Genomic DNA, 17,988 nt, shown 5'->3' with positions numbered 1-17,988 from the left:
GTCAGCACCAACTATAATCTTATGAGTGATGTACCTATTTCAAATGCGACTCAAGTTCGCTTTGAACAAGTTTTACCCATACTAACTCAGAGGAACTATTTACTTCAGTTTCTCAACAAGGTAAACTACTACTGACAGCAATAAATACACCACCACCACTACCCTTTCTGAATACGGTTAGGTCTTTTTCCAAAAATTTCGTACCTATAACAATTTGCGCTTCACTTCTGTTAGCGCTTGGGCTCTGGCTCTTTCCCAACACAGCTACGACAATGTACGACTACAGTACCGCTCGTTTCTAGGTCTACCTTCCAGTGTCTGTACTGCACCCTTTTAGACTGAGACCTTTCTGTAGTTTTCGAGACCCTCTAACCCAACAAACCGCCCAGTCCCATCCATACGGCCGATGCTACCGTGTAGCCGCTTCCTTTGTGTAGTGGACCCCTGATCTACTACGCGGAACCCAGAAACCCACCACCTTACGGCGCAAGTCGAGAGGAATCTGCAGCCTACGCGGTCGCAGAGCCGTCCAAGCCTCTGGTTCAACCTTCTACTGGGCTCTGCACCAAAGGACCACAGTCAGTTCTGTCGACGATGCTACGGATGCTGAGCTCCGCCTTCATATTGCAAGAAAGACTGGCAATCCTTACCATTTCAGCTAGCCGCCCGAAACCATAGAGAATCTCTCCCGATCCAAAGCGACACGCGTCGTTTAGTATCGAAATGAGCCACCCTCTGGAGTTGGCTGCACCCTGTGCTCTCCACAGTAACTGGAAGCTGCTTTTCCACATCTGGAATGACTCCTCCCGGTATGCACACAGAATGCTCACTGGTTCCTTCCCAGCCTTGGCAGCCATATCCCTAAGAGGCCCCATTACACTCCTAATGGTGGAGCTCCCAACTACCAGTAAACCCACCTCACCTCTGTCAACGCCCAGACCTCGCAGGCCGAGATGCTTCCTCTGGAACAGGATGAGAGACTGCATCTGGCTCAGGAACTTCGTCAGCCACAGAGAGCGTCAGATCGGCCTCCCCAGAAGTCTTTCGCTGTCTGCCACACCTTGGAGGGATCTGCCACCCGACCACAGTTAAGGAGGCAACTTCACTGTGGGAAATACCCGGCACGGTCACGGTAGCGTGCGATCGGGGAACAAGGGGGGCGTGCTGGACTCCCCGAGGATCCCCAGTCACGCCCATTGGCAACAGCCTCAAGCTGTGTGACCGAAGCCAACACCGCCAGGAGCTCGCATCTGAACACAACAATCAGAGTCCCTATCCATACTACAGACGGTAAAACTGTGCACAACACAGTTATAAGAACGGAAGACTGAGCCTACCAAGCACACGAACACGCAAGAAATAAAAAAAAAGTTGTGTCCAAACAGATAAGTGAAAATAAGTCGCTCCTGTTTATTGCAACAGAAATGTAAGGTGCTCTCTCACTGACGGTCTTGCCGTCTCTGACTTGATCTAATCAAATCAAATAAAGAAAAGTCTGTGTGATACGAGGGTTCTTACAAGCGGTGGTACTTTACACTACACTGTTATTAAAACGAAAGACAATATCTAGTAAGCACGCGAACACACAAGAAATGAAAAACAAAAATAGTATCCACACAGATAACCCAAAATACACTCCTGGAAATTGAAATAAGAACACCGTGAATTCATTGTCCCAGGAAGGGGAAACTTTATTGACACATTCCTGGGGTCAGATACATCACATGATCACACTGACAGAACCACAGGCACATAGACACAGGCAACAGAGCATGCACAATGTCGGCACTAGTACAGTGTATATCCACCTTTCGCAGCAATGCAGGCTGCTATTCTCCCATGGAGACGATCGTAGAGATGCTGGATGTAGTCCTGTGGAACGGCTTGCCATGCCATTTCCACCTGGCGCCTCAGTTGGACCAGCGTTCGTGCTGGACGTGCAGACCGCGTGAGACGACGCTTCATCCAGTCCCAAACATGCTCAATGGGGGACAGATCCGGAGATCTTGCTGGCCAGGGTAGTTGACTTACACCTTCTAGAGCACGTTGGGTGGCACGGGATACATGCGGACGTGCATTGTCCTGTTGGAACAGCAAGTTCCCTTGCTGGTCTAGGAATGGTAGAACGATGGGTTCGATGACGGTTTGGATGTACCGTGCACTATTCAGTGTCCCCTCGACGATCACCAGTGGTGTACGGCCAGTGTAGGAGATCGCTCCCCACACCATGATGCCGGGTGTTGGCCCTGTGTGCCTCGGTCGTATACAGTCCTGATTGTGGCGCTCACCTGCACGGCGCCAAACACGCATACGACCATCATTGGCACCAAGGCAGAAGCGACTCTCATCGCTGAAGACGACACGTCTCCTTTCGTCCCTCCATTCACGCCTGTCGCGACACCACTGGAGGCGGGCTGCACGATGTTGGGGAGTGAGCGGAAGACGGCCTAACGGTGTGCGAGACCGTAGCCCAGCTTCATGGAGACGGTTGCGAATGGTCCTCGCCGATACCCCAGGAGCCACAGTGTCCCTAATTTGCTGGGAAGTGGCGGTGCGGTCCCTTACGGCACTACGTAGGATCCTACGGTCTTGGCGTGCATCCGTGCGTCGCTGCGGTCCGGTCCCAGGTCGACGGGCACGTGCACCTTCCGCCGACCACTGGCGACAACATCGATGTACTGTGGAGACCTCACGCCCCACGTGTTGAGCAATTCGGCGGTACGTCCATCCGGCCTCCCGCATGCCCACTATACGCCCTCGCTCAAAGTCCGTCAGCTGCACATACGGTTCACGTCCACGCTGTCGCGGCATGCTACCAGTGTTAAAGACTGCGATGGAGCTCCGTATGCCACGGCAAACTGGCTGACACTGACGGCGGCGGTGCACAAATGCTGCGCAGCTAGCGCCATTCGACGGCCAACACCGCGGTTCCTGGTGTGTCCGCTGTGCCGTGCGTGTGATCATTGCTTGTACAGCCCTCTCGCAGTGTCCGGAGCAAGTATGGTGGGTCTGACACACCGGTGTCAATGTGTTCTTTTTTCCATTTCCAGGAGTGTACGTCGCTACCTTTACTTGGCATGGTGATATGTCGTTGCCCTCCTCCATAGTTCGCCCTGAACCACCATTCCATACTCAAGGAGCACGTTTTGTGTATAAACAACCCCCAAAGAAGGAACAGTTGCAGGAATTGATCATAATATTCGGTCCACAGAGTCATTTGGTCTTAGTTACAATATACAGCCTGACTTCAAATATTTGGAAGTTTCTGGTGAGGGTGGCAAGTGAGGCATCACATTTTTCACCTAACATAAACAGCAATTCCTCCCCCCCCCCTCCAAATCTCTAACCCCTAGCCTTCACACATGTAAGGTCTCCTTTCTTGTGAAGGTCTTAGCTCCTTTTTGGAGGTGGACGCCAAAGTGGTGACCTATAGCCTTTTTGGCTTACGAGAATACTAATCGTAACTAAATTGAATATAATTTTACATACATAAATTTAACTTTTTAGATGTACTTAGATTTTATAATCAATAGTTTAACACTGCGAGGAATAAAATAAAATTTAAAAAAAAATGTTTGCAGCTGCAGGAATGGAACCCAGACCAACAAACTGCCAGTCAATGTATTTGATCACTCAGTCAGAGCGCCATAACGACTACTACTCCTCTAAAATCCCTCATACTCTACTCTTGCACAATACTTTACACGTAGTTTCAAAGAAAAATACTGACCTGGTGCTGTGAGCAACTTACCACTCAGTGCCGGAAGGGATGACGTCATATCAGAGCGTGCGCAGTCAAAAACAGACTGCAGCGTCCCTTCTCTGAGTTGATCTTAGCGCGGCTGATCAGCACGCGCAGGTCGCCGAAGTTGCGTCAACTCGAAAGACCTGCACCAGGCGAACGGTCTACCCGACGGGAGGCCCTAGCCACACGACATTTCATTTTCAGTGAGATATTTACAGTGTACTGAGCACATTAGCACGTGATGACCGGCCGTCACTGCTCCCCATTGTTTGCATTTCTCTCTCCTGGTCGTCTCAACTTCCTGTGGGTTTCACAGATTACATTTCCGTCACTTTTATTGTAACTGGGGGTTGATAACAAATGACCTTGATATTGAACGATAGTGCACTCTTTCCTCCCGATTTCACTGCTTAATATACGTTTTCTGTTGCTTTCTAAAAACTGAATGCAGAATATGTCGCAATTAAGGATGATTGTTGTTATGATTGTTGTACTACCCTTCCTACTCACCTACATGAGCACGATAAGCTCTGAATAACCAGTTTTCAAAGTGATGGCTCGATTCGGGGTGTAACACCAAAATCTCCACTGGATAAAACTCTCGCAGCTGCAGTGTTACACTCTAATGTTCAGCCACGACTACCACTATGGTCTTCCTCTCGAAGTTATCAATAAAACGGAACGACCGTGTACCTAGGGAAGTGGGGCAGTGGTTAAGGCACTGGACTTCTACTGGAAATGAACGAGGTTCCAAACCCCATACGGCCATTAGATTTGGAACGTATGTCTTTTTTTCTAAATAACCTCTGGAGGACGTCGCGACGATTTCTTTGGCGCATACCCGACTTCCGGCCACATTCGTCACCGATACGGTGATAAACTCAACCTCTAATGACCGAGAGCCCAACGGTGCCTGCTAACCCAGTGTTGCTTTCTTTAAACTGCTGTATCACTTGAAGGCATTTCTGTTACTTTTCCGCACACGTCACTTGTAAATAATAATAATAAGAGAGTAAAAAAGGTGCAGAAACAGCCTGTCACCGGTGGTCCTGATAGAGGTAGGGGGTCATTGTACGTGAAATTCGTTAAATTTGACATTTTCTGCTTTCTGCTCCATAATGTACTTTGGACTTCCTGAACATTTTGGTATATAATAAATTAAAATCAGACAATTGTGAGACCTTCAAGTAATATTTTGAATGTTGACGTGGACTGTCAAATTTCGTGGCTACGCATATACTGCTGCAGCTGAGCAGTCATATCTTGGGAACTACACAGTCTAGAAGGCTGTGAATTGCTCTGTTTTGTGCCTGCTGCTACGTTTCAGAAGTTGGCATTACGATAGAGATGGGTCGAACTCGTTCATTCCCGTGAACTACTTCATTCATTTCACTCTACGCCGTGAAGCGTTCAAATGAAGTAGTTCATTCATGAAGTATGGAAGCCTGGCGAAGTTGCCCAGTTCGCCGCTCAGCCGCGGCTACGCTAGCTTCGCCTCGCTCGTACAATAAAGCTTCGTAATACTTCATAATTTTACCAATAGATGGCCGAACTATGCAGTAATGTACACGCAACGTTTTACGCTCTTACAGCGTCTGAGTTAAACAGAGCATGGTGGAAGGGGACAAAGGAAAGATAAACGGAGAAGCCTGTCACATATAAAGAAGGTATTACATTTAATCTTGCTCGACATTTTCTCATGAAGCGCCCAAATAAGTCTATCTGCCAAATGAAACATTATTTGTTGTATTCATGGACTGAAAACTAGGGCTACCAACGAAATGCAGTCCAATTTTATGTTCCTTTTAAAATTTAATTCAAAATAGAATGAGTATGTTTACCAATGTCACAAAGTCTATATACCTACGTTAAGTAATTATTCAGAAGTTTTCCTGTAGATTTTATTTTTGTTGGGAATAATAACCCTCCAGATTCAAAACGTAAACTGTCACCTGTAGTCATTGGTACGATTTCAGGTAAAATCCCTCTTTCAGTGTTATTAACAAACCGTTTATTTTCATGTTGGCTGTAGTGATGGGGAGCTCGTGAATGAGTCGTTCAAATGAACGCTTCACTCCAATGAAGTGTGAACTAACCACTCAATTTCAATGAACTGGTACTTCAAACTCTTCACAGATAGCACACTCTACACTTTTTTCTAGTTTACTCACTCTCTCCCCCTCTCCGTCTCCCACTACATCGGTGCTACGTCATTCATCCTCCCGTCACTTCAGTCCTCCCTATACTGCCTGTCGAGTGTCGACGAATCGCGCGGTGTTTGTGGGGTACGATAAGCTTACGATGGTTAGGGGTGGTGAGGGGCGAGGGGAAAGCAGCGTCAGTTGCTTCCTGCAGTGCTGCCATCATTACCCGTGACTATCCCGTCTACGGGTAGCCTACCTTTGGCAGCGCTTGCAAACAAATGAATATTAAAGATACATACGAAGAGGCTCGCTGTGTGAGCACACACAGCCAACTAGAGATGGGTCGAACTCGTTCATTCCCGTGAACTACTTCATTCATTTCACTCTACGCCATGAAGCGTTCAAATGAAGTAGTTCATTCATGAAGTATGGAAGCCTGGCGAAGTTGCCCAGTTCGCCGCTCAGCCGCGGCTACGCTAGCTTCGCCTCGCTCGTACAATAAAGCTTCGTAATACTTCATAATTTTACCAACAGATGGCCGAACTATGCAGTAATGTACACGCAACGTTTTACGCTCTTACAGCGTCTGAGTTAAATAGAGCATGGTGGAAGGGGACAAAGGAAAGATAAACGGAGAAGCCTGTCACATATAAAGAAGGTATTACATTTAATCTTGCTCGACATTTTCTCATGAAGCGCCCAAATAAGTCTATCTGCCAAATGAAACATTATTTGTTGTATTCATGGACTGAAAACTAGGGCTACCAACGAAATGCAGTCCAATTTTATGTTCCTTTTAAAATTTAATTCAAAATAGAATGAGTATGTTTACCAATGTCACAAAGTCTATATACCTACGTTAAGTAATTATTCAGAAGTTTTCCTGTAGATTTTATTTTTGTTGGGAATAATAACCCTCCAGATTCAAAACGTAAACTGTCACCTGTAGTCATTGGTACGATTTCAGGTAAAATCCCTCTTTCAGTGTTATTAACAAACCTTTTAGACTTTGTGACATTGGTAAACATACTCATTCTATTTTGAATTGAATTTTAAAAGGAACATAAAATTGGACTGCATTTCGTTGGTAGCCCTAGTTTTCAGTCCATGAATACAACAAATAATGTTTCATTTGGCAGATAGACTTATTTGGGCGCTTCATGAGAAAATGTCGAGCAAGATTAAATGTAATACCTTCTTTATATGTGACAGGCTTCTCCGTTTATCTTTCCTTTGTCCCCTTCCACCATGCTCTATTTAACTCAGACGCTGTAAGAGCGTAAAACGTTGCGTGTACATTACTGCATAGTTCGGCCATCTGTTGGTAAAATTATGAAGTATTACGAAGCTTTATTGTACGAGCGAGGCGAAGCTAGCGTAGCCGCGGCTGAGCGGCGAACTGGGCAACTTCGCCAGGCTTCCATACTTCATGAATGAACTACTTCATTTGAACGCTTCACGGCGTAGAGTGAAATGAATGAAGTAGTTCACGGGAATGAACGAGTTCGACCCATCTCTAGTTGGCTGTGTGTGCTCACCCAGCGAGCCTCTTCGTATGTATCTTTAATATTCATTTGTTTGCAAGCGCTGCCAAAGGTAGGCTACCCGTAGACGGGATAGTCACGGGTAATGATGGCAGCACTGCAGGAAGCAACTGACGCTGCTTTCCCCTCGCCCCTCACCACCATTAACCATCGTAAGCCTATCGTACCCCACAAACACCGCGCGATTCGTCGACACTCGACAGGCAGTATAGGGAGGACTGAAGTGACGGGAGGATGAATGACGTAGCACCGATGTAGTGGGAGACGGAGAGGGGGAGAGAGTGAGTGAACTAGAAAAAAGTGTAGAGTGTGCTATCTGTGAAGAGTTTGAAGTACCAGTTCATTGAAATTGAGTGGTTAGTTCACACTTCATTGGAGTGAAGCGTTCATTTGAACGACTCATTCACGAGCTCCCCATCACTAAATTACGAATAAACAAATCAGTCCTTTGTTTCTGAAATTAGTTTTCGTGAAAGTAGTGCGATTATCGGCTATTTTTGTAGTAAGCTAACTTCTATTGCTTTTTATACGTAAATAAAATGACTAAGCGTAAAAGTAACTTCAAGAAACGCAAATTTGCGGGTAACAGATATGTGAGACCTGCATTTTCTTCTGAAGTACTTGAAAACACATGTGCTAGCAGTGAAGGAAACCAAGATAATGTTTCTGAAGTGACCACTTTCATTGCAGTACAAAACAGTAAGCCATATGATGTTCCTAAACAAAAACTTGAGTGTGTAGAACATGTCAAGAAAAGGATGGGAACACGTCTGCGTAACCTAAAAACCAAGCTGAGTAACACAAAACTGTCTGATGGGCAGACAATAAAATGTGCGGAAGACTAACGGACAAAGTAATTGATGAGTTACAGGAACATTATGGGAAGGCCATTAGAGATAACTGTGACAATTTAGAGAAGATAAAAAGAGCTGTGTGGAGCACTTTCTTTCATCGAATATCAACCGATGAAAAGCCATGTCATGCTTTGTGTCCACATCCACCAAACACGTGGTGTAAATATAGGCAAGCTGAATTTTCTGGCACCCTGCATGAATTTACACATAAACATTCTCTGCCTTGGGCAGTAATGGAGGCAATCAAACCTGTTTACAGAGATTGGGCAAATTCCGAGCTACTAAAGAAGTGTTTACATGGGAAGACCCAGAATGTGAATGAGTCCTTTAATAATGTTGTGTGGTGCCGTGTACCTAAAAATGTATTTGTTGGTCTTATGACTCTAAAGTTAACAGTGTCCGATGCTGTAATAACTTTTAAGGGTGGGAACTATGAAAGACTTCAAGTTCTGGAGAAGTTAGGTGAAAGATTTGGACAGAACACAGCTAAAGGACTGCGGGAACTGGATGAGCGTCGTGTACGTGAAGCAGAGTATGCTGCTCAGCAAATGACAAAAGAAGCAAGGAAGAAAAGGAGGAGGCAATCGCTGGCCTGTTGTGACGCAGAAGCAGACACATACTGTGGGCCAGGGCAATTATAGTGCGTAAAAGTCGCAGAAATGTAAGTCTGTATAAGAATTTGTAATAAAAAAAGGTTAAAACCTCCATATCTCTGAACAACATTTTTTGCAATAAGTGACGCGTTTTCTAAAAAAGTACTGATGGTAGAGACATGAAATTTTCGCAACATGCCAAGTCTGAGATTCAACACATATGGAACTAGAATAATTAAAATATCCTGAGTAGTTTTGTTTTTATGTTCATTTATTTACAAAATTATGTCAAAAAATTGAGTGTTTAAAAAAAAGATAACATGTCCCCCACAATACAATTTTAGTAATAGTTCTAGTTCAGTGTATCTAGAAAGGTGCATTCAATAATTATGGAAAATTGTAAGTTGGTGTCTTAAAAAATTTCCAAGATAATGGGTCACAAAATTCGATAATTTAACATTGGCCGCATAGGACATACAATGTCCCCTTAAGTGCTGCAAAGATGAACGACGGATGGCAGATATCTGCCCGCAGAACGCACGTGTGCCTGCAAACCACATAGTGCAACGGTCGATCGCTGAATGCTCGGAATTCCCACACAATCTGATGAATCGCTTGCGACGCATCACCCATGTGTAGCAACACGACTCCCTAGCTGCCAGTCCTTTGTGTAGTTATTGAAGCTCTTCGTGCGGTTTTGTTTCCTTTTGTGTTGCCCGAGTGAAGTGAGCCCTTTAAATCAAAATTTATTGTAATTCAGGAGGCACGAATCGGTCTGAAAAGTAAGACGAAGCTGGAGTAGTCACTTATCTTAAGACGTGTATGTAAAACAATGACTCCCTCAGGTTTAGGAGAGATTAGCATCTACATCTACATATACAGGGTGTTACAAAAAGGTACGGCCAAACTTTCAGGAAACATTCCTCACACACAAAGAAAGAAAATATGTTATGTGGACATGTGTCCGGAAACGCTTACTTTCCATGTTAGAGCTCATTTTATTACTTCTCTTCAAATCACATTAATCATGGAATGGAAACACACAGCAACAGAACGTACCAGCGTGACTTCAAACACTTTGTTACAGGAAATGTTCAAAATGTCCTCCGTTAGCGAGGATACGTGCATCCACCCTTCGTCGCATGGAATCCCTGATGCGCTGATGCAGGCCTGGAGAATGGCGTATTGTATCACAGCCGTCCACAATAGGAGTACGAAGAGTCTCTACAATTGGTACCGGGGTTGCGTAGACAAGAGCTTTCAAATGCCCCCATAAATGAATCTCAAGAGGGTTGAGGTCAGGAGAGCGTGGAGGCCGTGCCATTGGTCCGCCTCTACCAATCCATCTGTCACCGAATCTGTTGTTGAGAAGCGTACGAACACTTGGACTGAAATGTGCAGGAGCTCCATCGTGCATGAACCACATGTTGTGTCGTACTTGTAAAGGCACATGTACTAGCAGCACAGGTAGAGTATCCCGTATGAAATCATGATAACGTGCTCGATTGAGGGTAGGTGGAAAAACGAAACTAAAATGACCTCTACCATGGAAGTTAAGCGTTTCCGGACACATGTCCACATAACATCTTTTCTTTATTTGTGTGTGAGGAATGTTTCCTGAAAGTTTGGCTGTACCTTTTTGTAACACCCTGTATACTCGGCTAGCCACCAAGCGGTAGGTGGAGGAGGGAACTATTCTCGCCAAAGTCATATTCCTCCCCTCCTCCCCTCGCCTTGTTTCACTTGCAGTTCGCACGAGGGAAAAACAACTGTCCGAACGCCTCAGTACGAGCTCTAATTTCCCTTATCTTTGAATGGTGATCATTGCGCGATTTGAAAGTTGGTCATAATATATGCTCTACATCCTCGGCGAAGATCAGGTTTCGGATTTTAGTGAGCAGCCCCTTCCGTTTAGCGCGTCGTCTATCTGCAAGTGTGTCCCACTTCAAACTTTCTATGAGATCTGTAACGCTCTCGCGATGGCTAAATGTACCAGTCACGAATCTTGCTCTTCTTTGGACCTTCTCAATCTCTTGAATCAGAACCAACTGGTAAGGGTCCCATACAGCATTTTGAAGGCTGTGCTGTACTACACTGAAGGGCCAACGAAACTGGTATAGGCATGCATATTCAAATACAGAGATAAGTAAACAGGCATAATACGGTGCTGCTGTCGGCAACGGCTATATAAGACATGTGTCTGTCGAAGTTGTTAGATCGGTTACTGCTGCTACAATTGGAAGTTATCAAGATTTAAGTGAGTTTGAACGTGATTTTATAGTCGGCGCACGAGCGATGGGACAAGCATCTCCAAGGTTGCGATGAAGTGGGGATTTTCCCGTACGACCATTTCACGAGTGTACCGTGAGTATCAGGAATCCGGTAATACATCAAATCACCGACATCGCTGGGGCCGCAAAAAGATTATGTAAGAACGGGGCCATCGATGACTTGAGAGTATCGTTCAACGTGAGAAAAGTGCAACTCTTCCGCAAATTGCAGCAGATTGCAGTGCTGGGCCATCGACAAGTGACAGCGTGCGAACCATTCAATGAAACATCATCGATATGGGCTTTCGAAGCCGAAGGCGCACTTGTGTACCCTTTATGACTGCACGACACAAAGCTTTGCCCCCGGCTTGGGCCCCTCAACACCGACATTGGACTGTCGATGACTAGGAACATGTTGCCTGGTCGGACGAGCCTCGTATCAAATTGTATCGAGCTGATGGACGTGTACGGGTATGGAGACAAGCTCATGAATCCATGGACCCTGCAGGTCAGCAGGGGTCTGTTCAAGCTGGTGTATACTATGCAATGGTGTGGGGGCGTGTGGAGTTGGAGTGAATGCTACATCTAGATACGAATCTGACAGGTCACACGTACGTAAGCATCTTGCCCACCTGCATCCATTCATGGACGTTGTGTATTCCGACGGACTTGGGCAATTCCAGCAGGACAATGCGACACCCCACACGTCCAGAATTGCTACAGAGAGGCTCCAGGAGTACTCTTCTGAGTTTAAACCCTTCCGCTGACCACCAAAATCCCGAGACATGAACATTATTGAGGATACCTGGGATGCCTTGCAACGTGCTGTTCAGAAGAGATCTCGTACTCTTACGGATTTATGGACTGCCCTGCAGCATTCAAGGTGTCAATTCCCATGAAGTATCATTTCGTTTCCTCCTCTCCTTCTGGGTGCCTCACTGCTTTTGTCAAGTAATAGATTTATGAAACAATTGTACGCATTATTAAAGTTCTTAACTTCTACAGAGGAATGAGGCAATATTAAGTGGACATTTTAATTTAAATGTTTACGGCGTGCTTGCTCTACAGCTATACTCATTACTGAACCCCCTTACTATCTCATTTAGCTCTCACTCATATAACTTACAACAAGCGTTACGGAAATCAACAGTTCTGTAGACACATCGAGATCACAATACCATATTTGCAGTTAAACCACGAAACAGATGACTGAAATAAGCGTCGACACACTGGCCGACGGACGCACCTGTGGTAGCTGACGTTGAGGTCGAGCAGCTGGCGGCGCAGGTCGAGGTGGGCGTTGACGTCTGCCCAGGCGCGGCCCAGGGACTGCGCCATGGCGGCGTACACCTCTGCGCGCGGCCGCTGCGTGCTGATCACCTGGTCCGCCTGCCGCAGCAGCTCCTCCACCGGGCTCTGCTTGCTCTGCCGACACACACCACACACACATACAGTGCAACCACCCAAAACAAGCGACACGGCTTCCAGGTGATTCTACAAAAACAACAACCGAGTCCTGCTCTTCAGTATTACACTATCAAATTTCTTTGTCAAAGATATTTGATGGTGTCATAGGGAACTTTGTCAAATGTCGTCCAATATTTGATCAAATCTAGGGCCTCGCCGTAGATTTGATCAAAGAAGTCGCTTGTCTTCTGTTCACTGCAATGTGACATCTTACCACGTGACGCGCTAGCATCGCTGCAGCGTTCTGTCGTCTGTAGTGTTTTTATAAACATTGCCGGTAAATACAATTGGTGTGTGCCGACAACTACAAAATTAATAGAGATGTATGAAGCTGATCAGGCGCTTTACAACGTGAGGCACCCTGAATACAAAAACAGATTAAGAAGATTGGAGACCTGACCCAACCTAACCTAACCTAACCCTCTCCTGTAGCAAGGAATCGGAGTGTTACAGTGAGCTTGTCTTCTGCACATGTAGCAGTTCTTAAGTGAGTATTGTGCTTTGTGATACGAGGATACACTTCCCTGAGCACATACAGAAATGTATGCTCATCCATTCTTAAGTAATTGATGTATGGCTTGACGTCCTCCACTATAAGCTCACGTAACAACTTTTGTTGAATACTTTTATCGAGTCGTCCTAAAACGCACGGCTTCACCCAGGTATGTTTCCTTTTTTTCCCCCGCTTCTCTTCCGCATGTGCACACAGTGCAATTCTGGTACATGCAACTGCTGCGGTTAATAACAAGTTGTTCTTGTCAGCCATCTTGAACTTTGACTTCTAGCGCTACGTCAAAGGTCTTTGTCAAATGTATTTGACGTAATATTTGATCACAGCTTTGATCAAATCTTTGACAAAGAAATCTGATAATGTAATACCGGCCTTACAGAACAGACGGCAGATTTTATCAGTCCAAGAAGCAACATCTCAAGAGCAGAACTTAGAACAAGGCGTGTCCTTTCCTTTTACTCATTTGTATCCTTAAGCAAACCGGCAATCGACGTACTTCGAAGGAATTATTCGAATGGGACGGAAATCAATTGACCTGATATGTATGTACACCACACAAATGATTACAATTTCAGAAAAAAATGGTTGATTCATTCAAGGCGAAGAGCTTCACTAACTGAGCAAGCGACTAACATGATGGTCCACCTCTTACTCTTATCTAAACGTCCATTTTCTTTTTTAAAAAAAGAAGTATACCACAAGAATTTAAACACTCTAAAATAATCGCTATATTAAAACCTGACAAACCAGCTGATAGCCCCAGGACCCACATACCAGCAGCTCTGCTATCTGTGACCTACAAAGTACTATACGGCATACCCCTCATACAATAACACTTTCGGGCAGAACGAAGCAACACAGATCAGGTTCCTTCACTCACCACCTAAAGCAGAATTTCAAAGCAAACTTAAAACCGCAGTTGCATTCTTTGACTTGACAGCAGCCTTTGATACAGTGTGGAGGGAAAGCTTGATACACAAGTTTCTTCCCATAACTGCTTGCAAACCAATCGCTCGCCTAGTCTCGACAATATACTGTCTGACCAACTGTTCCAAGATCTCATCGGATCCAACGTCAGCTCCCCAAGAAAATTAAAAGCGTTCTACCAGTGAGCTCGGTCCCTGCTTCACTTCTCTTCATCTTATACACTGCAGACATGTCAAAAATAAAATCAAGGAAGTTTGGTCAGATCGGCGACTGGGTGTTTGGAATATGGTGTAACTCAAGTCCTAAGAGAAGATGTAGTGGGAAAGTACTTTCGCAAATGGAGACTCCAACCAAACGACACCAAAACGGAGATTTCTTGCTTCCACCTACATAACACACACCGCGAAAGAAAAACATCATACAGTTTGGAAACACTACATTCATTCATAATAGAACAACAAAGGACCTGCTGGTGACATTTGGTAGAATTCTATCTTTCTAAGAGTGTCTATCAAAAACAGGTCCAAATATGAAACAAGAGCCGGCCGCTGTGGCCGAGCGGCTCTAGGCGCTTCATTCCGGAACCGCGCTGCTGCTACGGTCCCAGGTTGAATCCTGCGTCGGGCATGGATGTGTGTGATGTCCTTAGGTTAGTTAGGTTTAAGTAGTTCTAAGTCTAGGGAACTGATGACCTCAGATGTTAAGTCATTGCTTAGAGCCATTTGAAGTTTTTTATGAGACAAGAAACATCATTCAACAGCTCTGTGGACCAACCTGGGGAGCATTGCCATCCACGTCACACTCTTCTCTTATGAGTCTTGTCTTCTTAACCGCTGAATTGTTGGACTAAACGGGCCATATCTACAAAAGATAATATCCAACTAAATAACGCTGTGACAATGATCGCTGGCGTTATCAAATCAACATCTATAGTATGGCTGCCAGTACTAATCCACATTCGACCCCCTCACCTAGGACGTATAAATGCTCTCACGAACGAGTATAAAAAGAACATGGATAATAAACATCTACAGCCCACCAAGACGCCGATGATGCAAACCATAAGCGACTGAGCTCCAGATGAACACCAAGAATAAAAGAAAAGGTCGCTGTGGAAGATGAGTTCAACATTATAATGCATGGACTCAAGAACGGACCGGACAACAAAATAATATGCCGTGGATCGCCGATGCCGTGGATTCGATTTGCCACGCGAAACGACAGCCGGAGTGGCCGAGTGGTTCTAGGCGCTACAGTCTGGAACTGCGCGACCGCTACCGCCTAAGGTTCGAATCCTGCCTCGGGCATGGATGAGTGTGATGTCCTTAGGTTAGTTAGGTTTAAGTTGTTCTAAGTTCTAGGGGACTGCTGACCTCAGATGTTAAGTACCCATAGTGCTCGGAGCCATTTGAACCACGCGAAACATGACCAGTGCTAATCATAATTAGAACCCACTACTGCAGATGTGCATAGTTTTTACACTAATGGCCTAAGCGAACATCTCCACTTACGACTGTGCAGAACCACAGACCATCAGACAAATCACAGAAGAATGTCCCATAAGGTCATACGATGGCCGGCCGCGGTGGCCGTGCGGTTTTGGCACTGCAGTCCGGAACCGCGAGGCTGCCACGGTCGCAGGTTCGAATCCTGCCTCGGGCATGGGTGTGTGTGATGTCCTTAGGTTAGTTAGGTTTAAGTAGTTCTGAGTTCTAGGGGACTTATGACCTAAGATGTTGAGTCCCATAGTGCTCCGAGCCATTTGATTTATTCATACGATGGCAGGCCAGATGTCTTCCTGGTGCCGACTCCAAAGTCGCCAGATTATATAAATGCTCTAGATGTTTGTTTATAATATTTTATATTGTAAATATTATGCTCTGCACTCTATATACTTTTTTCAATTTGTCAAAAAGCAGTACGATAAATAAATAAATCCTGCATTCGTATATCTATATTACTAAGTCGCTAAAACGGTCATCCAGTTCCTGGTTGCCTATCTAATGGATTCCTACGGCATCAAAGATTTTATTTCCAGTATTTCATATAATTATCGACCGAATTAAAAAAAAGTTAAATGCTGTCATTATCTATATATAAGATGTGTAATCTTATGTTAAAGGTTTAACACAATGAGACCAATATTAACGTTAGCAACTATGATGCAAGGTGATTCCGATTAAGGGGCTCCGGAACGCCCTATACTTGCAATGTTAAAATAACGCTTATAAATTACATCTTTCCTCACAAAGTATTTGAGGTAGGAAGTTGAACTTTTTACAGATTATTTATTGGAATATGGGCTACAACTTAACACAGGGATTTTACAAAATTTTAGTTCAGTTATTAAAAATCTATTTTTTTTCAATTGTAATGAAAATTCACAACATTTTTTTTGCAATTTTTTATTTATATATTCAAAAATATACAGTTTTTTGGAAAAAGGCTGTGTTAAATTATGCAGAAGGTACTGTGTAACATTTACTGAAAGTTTGAAACAAATATGTTTGGAAGATCCTTAGAAAACATTAAGTAGTATGAGAAAATAAAAGTTTTGGGAATCGAGCGACAAAGATTGGATTAACTTTTTAGTGCATTCCAGGTCCATAGGATGGATTATCTTTATCCTCTGCAAACTCCTCCTCTAGCTTCCTCTTGTTCCTCCTCCTGTTTACTCTTGCTTGTATTTCTAGACTCTTTACAGCCCCGTCTGCAGCCCGAAGGCGTTCCTTGTCTAAAGCAAGCATCGCTCGTACCATGTTAGAACCTATCTTCATTCCCATATTTCTAAATACCTTGCACCTTACAATGTTGCCATCATTGAAAGTCGCAACAGCATCATACACACCAAAGTGAAGTGTTTCTATTCCAACAAATACAGTCTTGGGGATTCTCGACCATATAACACTATTTACACTTTCATTGGGGTTTTGAGTTTTTCTGTGAATACACTTTTTCAACAGTTCAGGTGCTGCTAAGTCTCTGAAAATAGGTTTTATCACCTCCATTACTGCATGAGGCAGACTATGCTTATGAGTGTACACTTCACCAGTGAGCAATCCTTTGTTATATTTACACCAACTGTCTTCTTCTTTGGGACACAAACTATGTTGGGGATTTTCATCGGTTGAAGAAGTATGAAAAAAAAGAGCCCAAACAGCCTTCTTCATTTCGTCGACACTTTGTGTATTTTGCCTAATAGCCATTCCATAATACTTCTGTATTTTGTCAATTACACTGTCAATTAACCTTCCCTTCCCATCCAACCCTTTACCATCACTGAGTTTTTGTTTTTTGTACGAAGCTTTCAGTCGCCAAAGTCTTGTTCCCATTCGCTTCTGTACGTGTCCAATACACTCAAATTTCTGCACTACAACATCATCACCATAGGACTTCAGTCCTTGAACATGTTTGAAACTTTTAGAATCACCGTCACCAAGGTAATTAACATATCGCACAGCGCCACAGTGGGTCACGCCCATGTAGAACACATTTCAAAAAAAATTTAAAAATAGTTGTAGTCTTCGGAATTGAATAAATTATATATCTATTAAAAGGTAATAGTCTGCAGATTCAGAAAACGCAAAAAAGTAAAAATTGAACTTTTCATGATTTTGAGCCTTTCCGGAGCCCCTTAACGTTTAAAAACCCCCGAAGCGACTTAGATGACCCTGAGACAAATAATTTGGTGCAAGACATATAGGGCCGCAAATGTCTGGAAATATCCCAAAAGTGGATGACACATGTTGCGCATGTGACGTCATGAGATGAGGTACCTCGCCGCACGTGCAGGAAACAAGTATCGGTCTGTTGCACCCGATCATCCCAGCCTTCGCGTCGGCGCCGCTCCTGGCCCTACCGGCGCGACTTCAGCGCGTGTGGCCCAGGGTTCGAGTCTTGTGTCTGGCAGGTAGTGTTTCTTGCACTGCGTGT

At 44.5% G+C, this 17,988-nt stretch overlaps 1 protein-coding gene across 2 annotated transcripts in view; it reads right to left on the bottom strand.

Annotated features, from left to right (window-relative positions):
• The window catches only part of LOC126187459 (titin), a 947,541-nt gene that overhangs the window by 251,302 nt on the left and 678,251 nt on the right, over positions 1-17,988 (bottom strand). For both annotated transcript variants that reach the window (XM_049928552.1, XM_049928553.1), the window contains one exon: positions 12,397-12,575. In XM_049928552.1, the coding sequence (XP_049784509.1) occupies positions 12,397-12,575 (179 nt within the window). The remainder of the gene's footprint in view (positions 1-12,396; positions 12,576-17,988) is intronic.

The sequence above is a fragment of the Schistocerca cancellata genome, chromosome 5, assembly GCF_023864275.1.
Source record: "Schistocerca cancellata isolate TAMUIC-IGC-003103 chromosome 5, iqSchCanc2.1, whole genome shotgun sequence".
NCBI classification, from domain to species: Eukaryota; Metazoa; Arthropoda; class Insecta; order Orthoptera; family Acrididae; genus Schistocerca; species Schistocerca cancellata.
The sequence above is the reverse complement of the archived record's forward strand: the minus strand, read 5'-3'. Positions and strand labels throughout refer to the sequence as shown.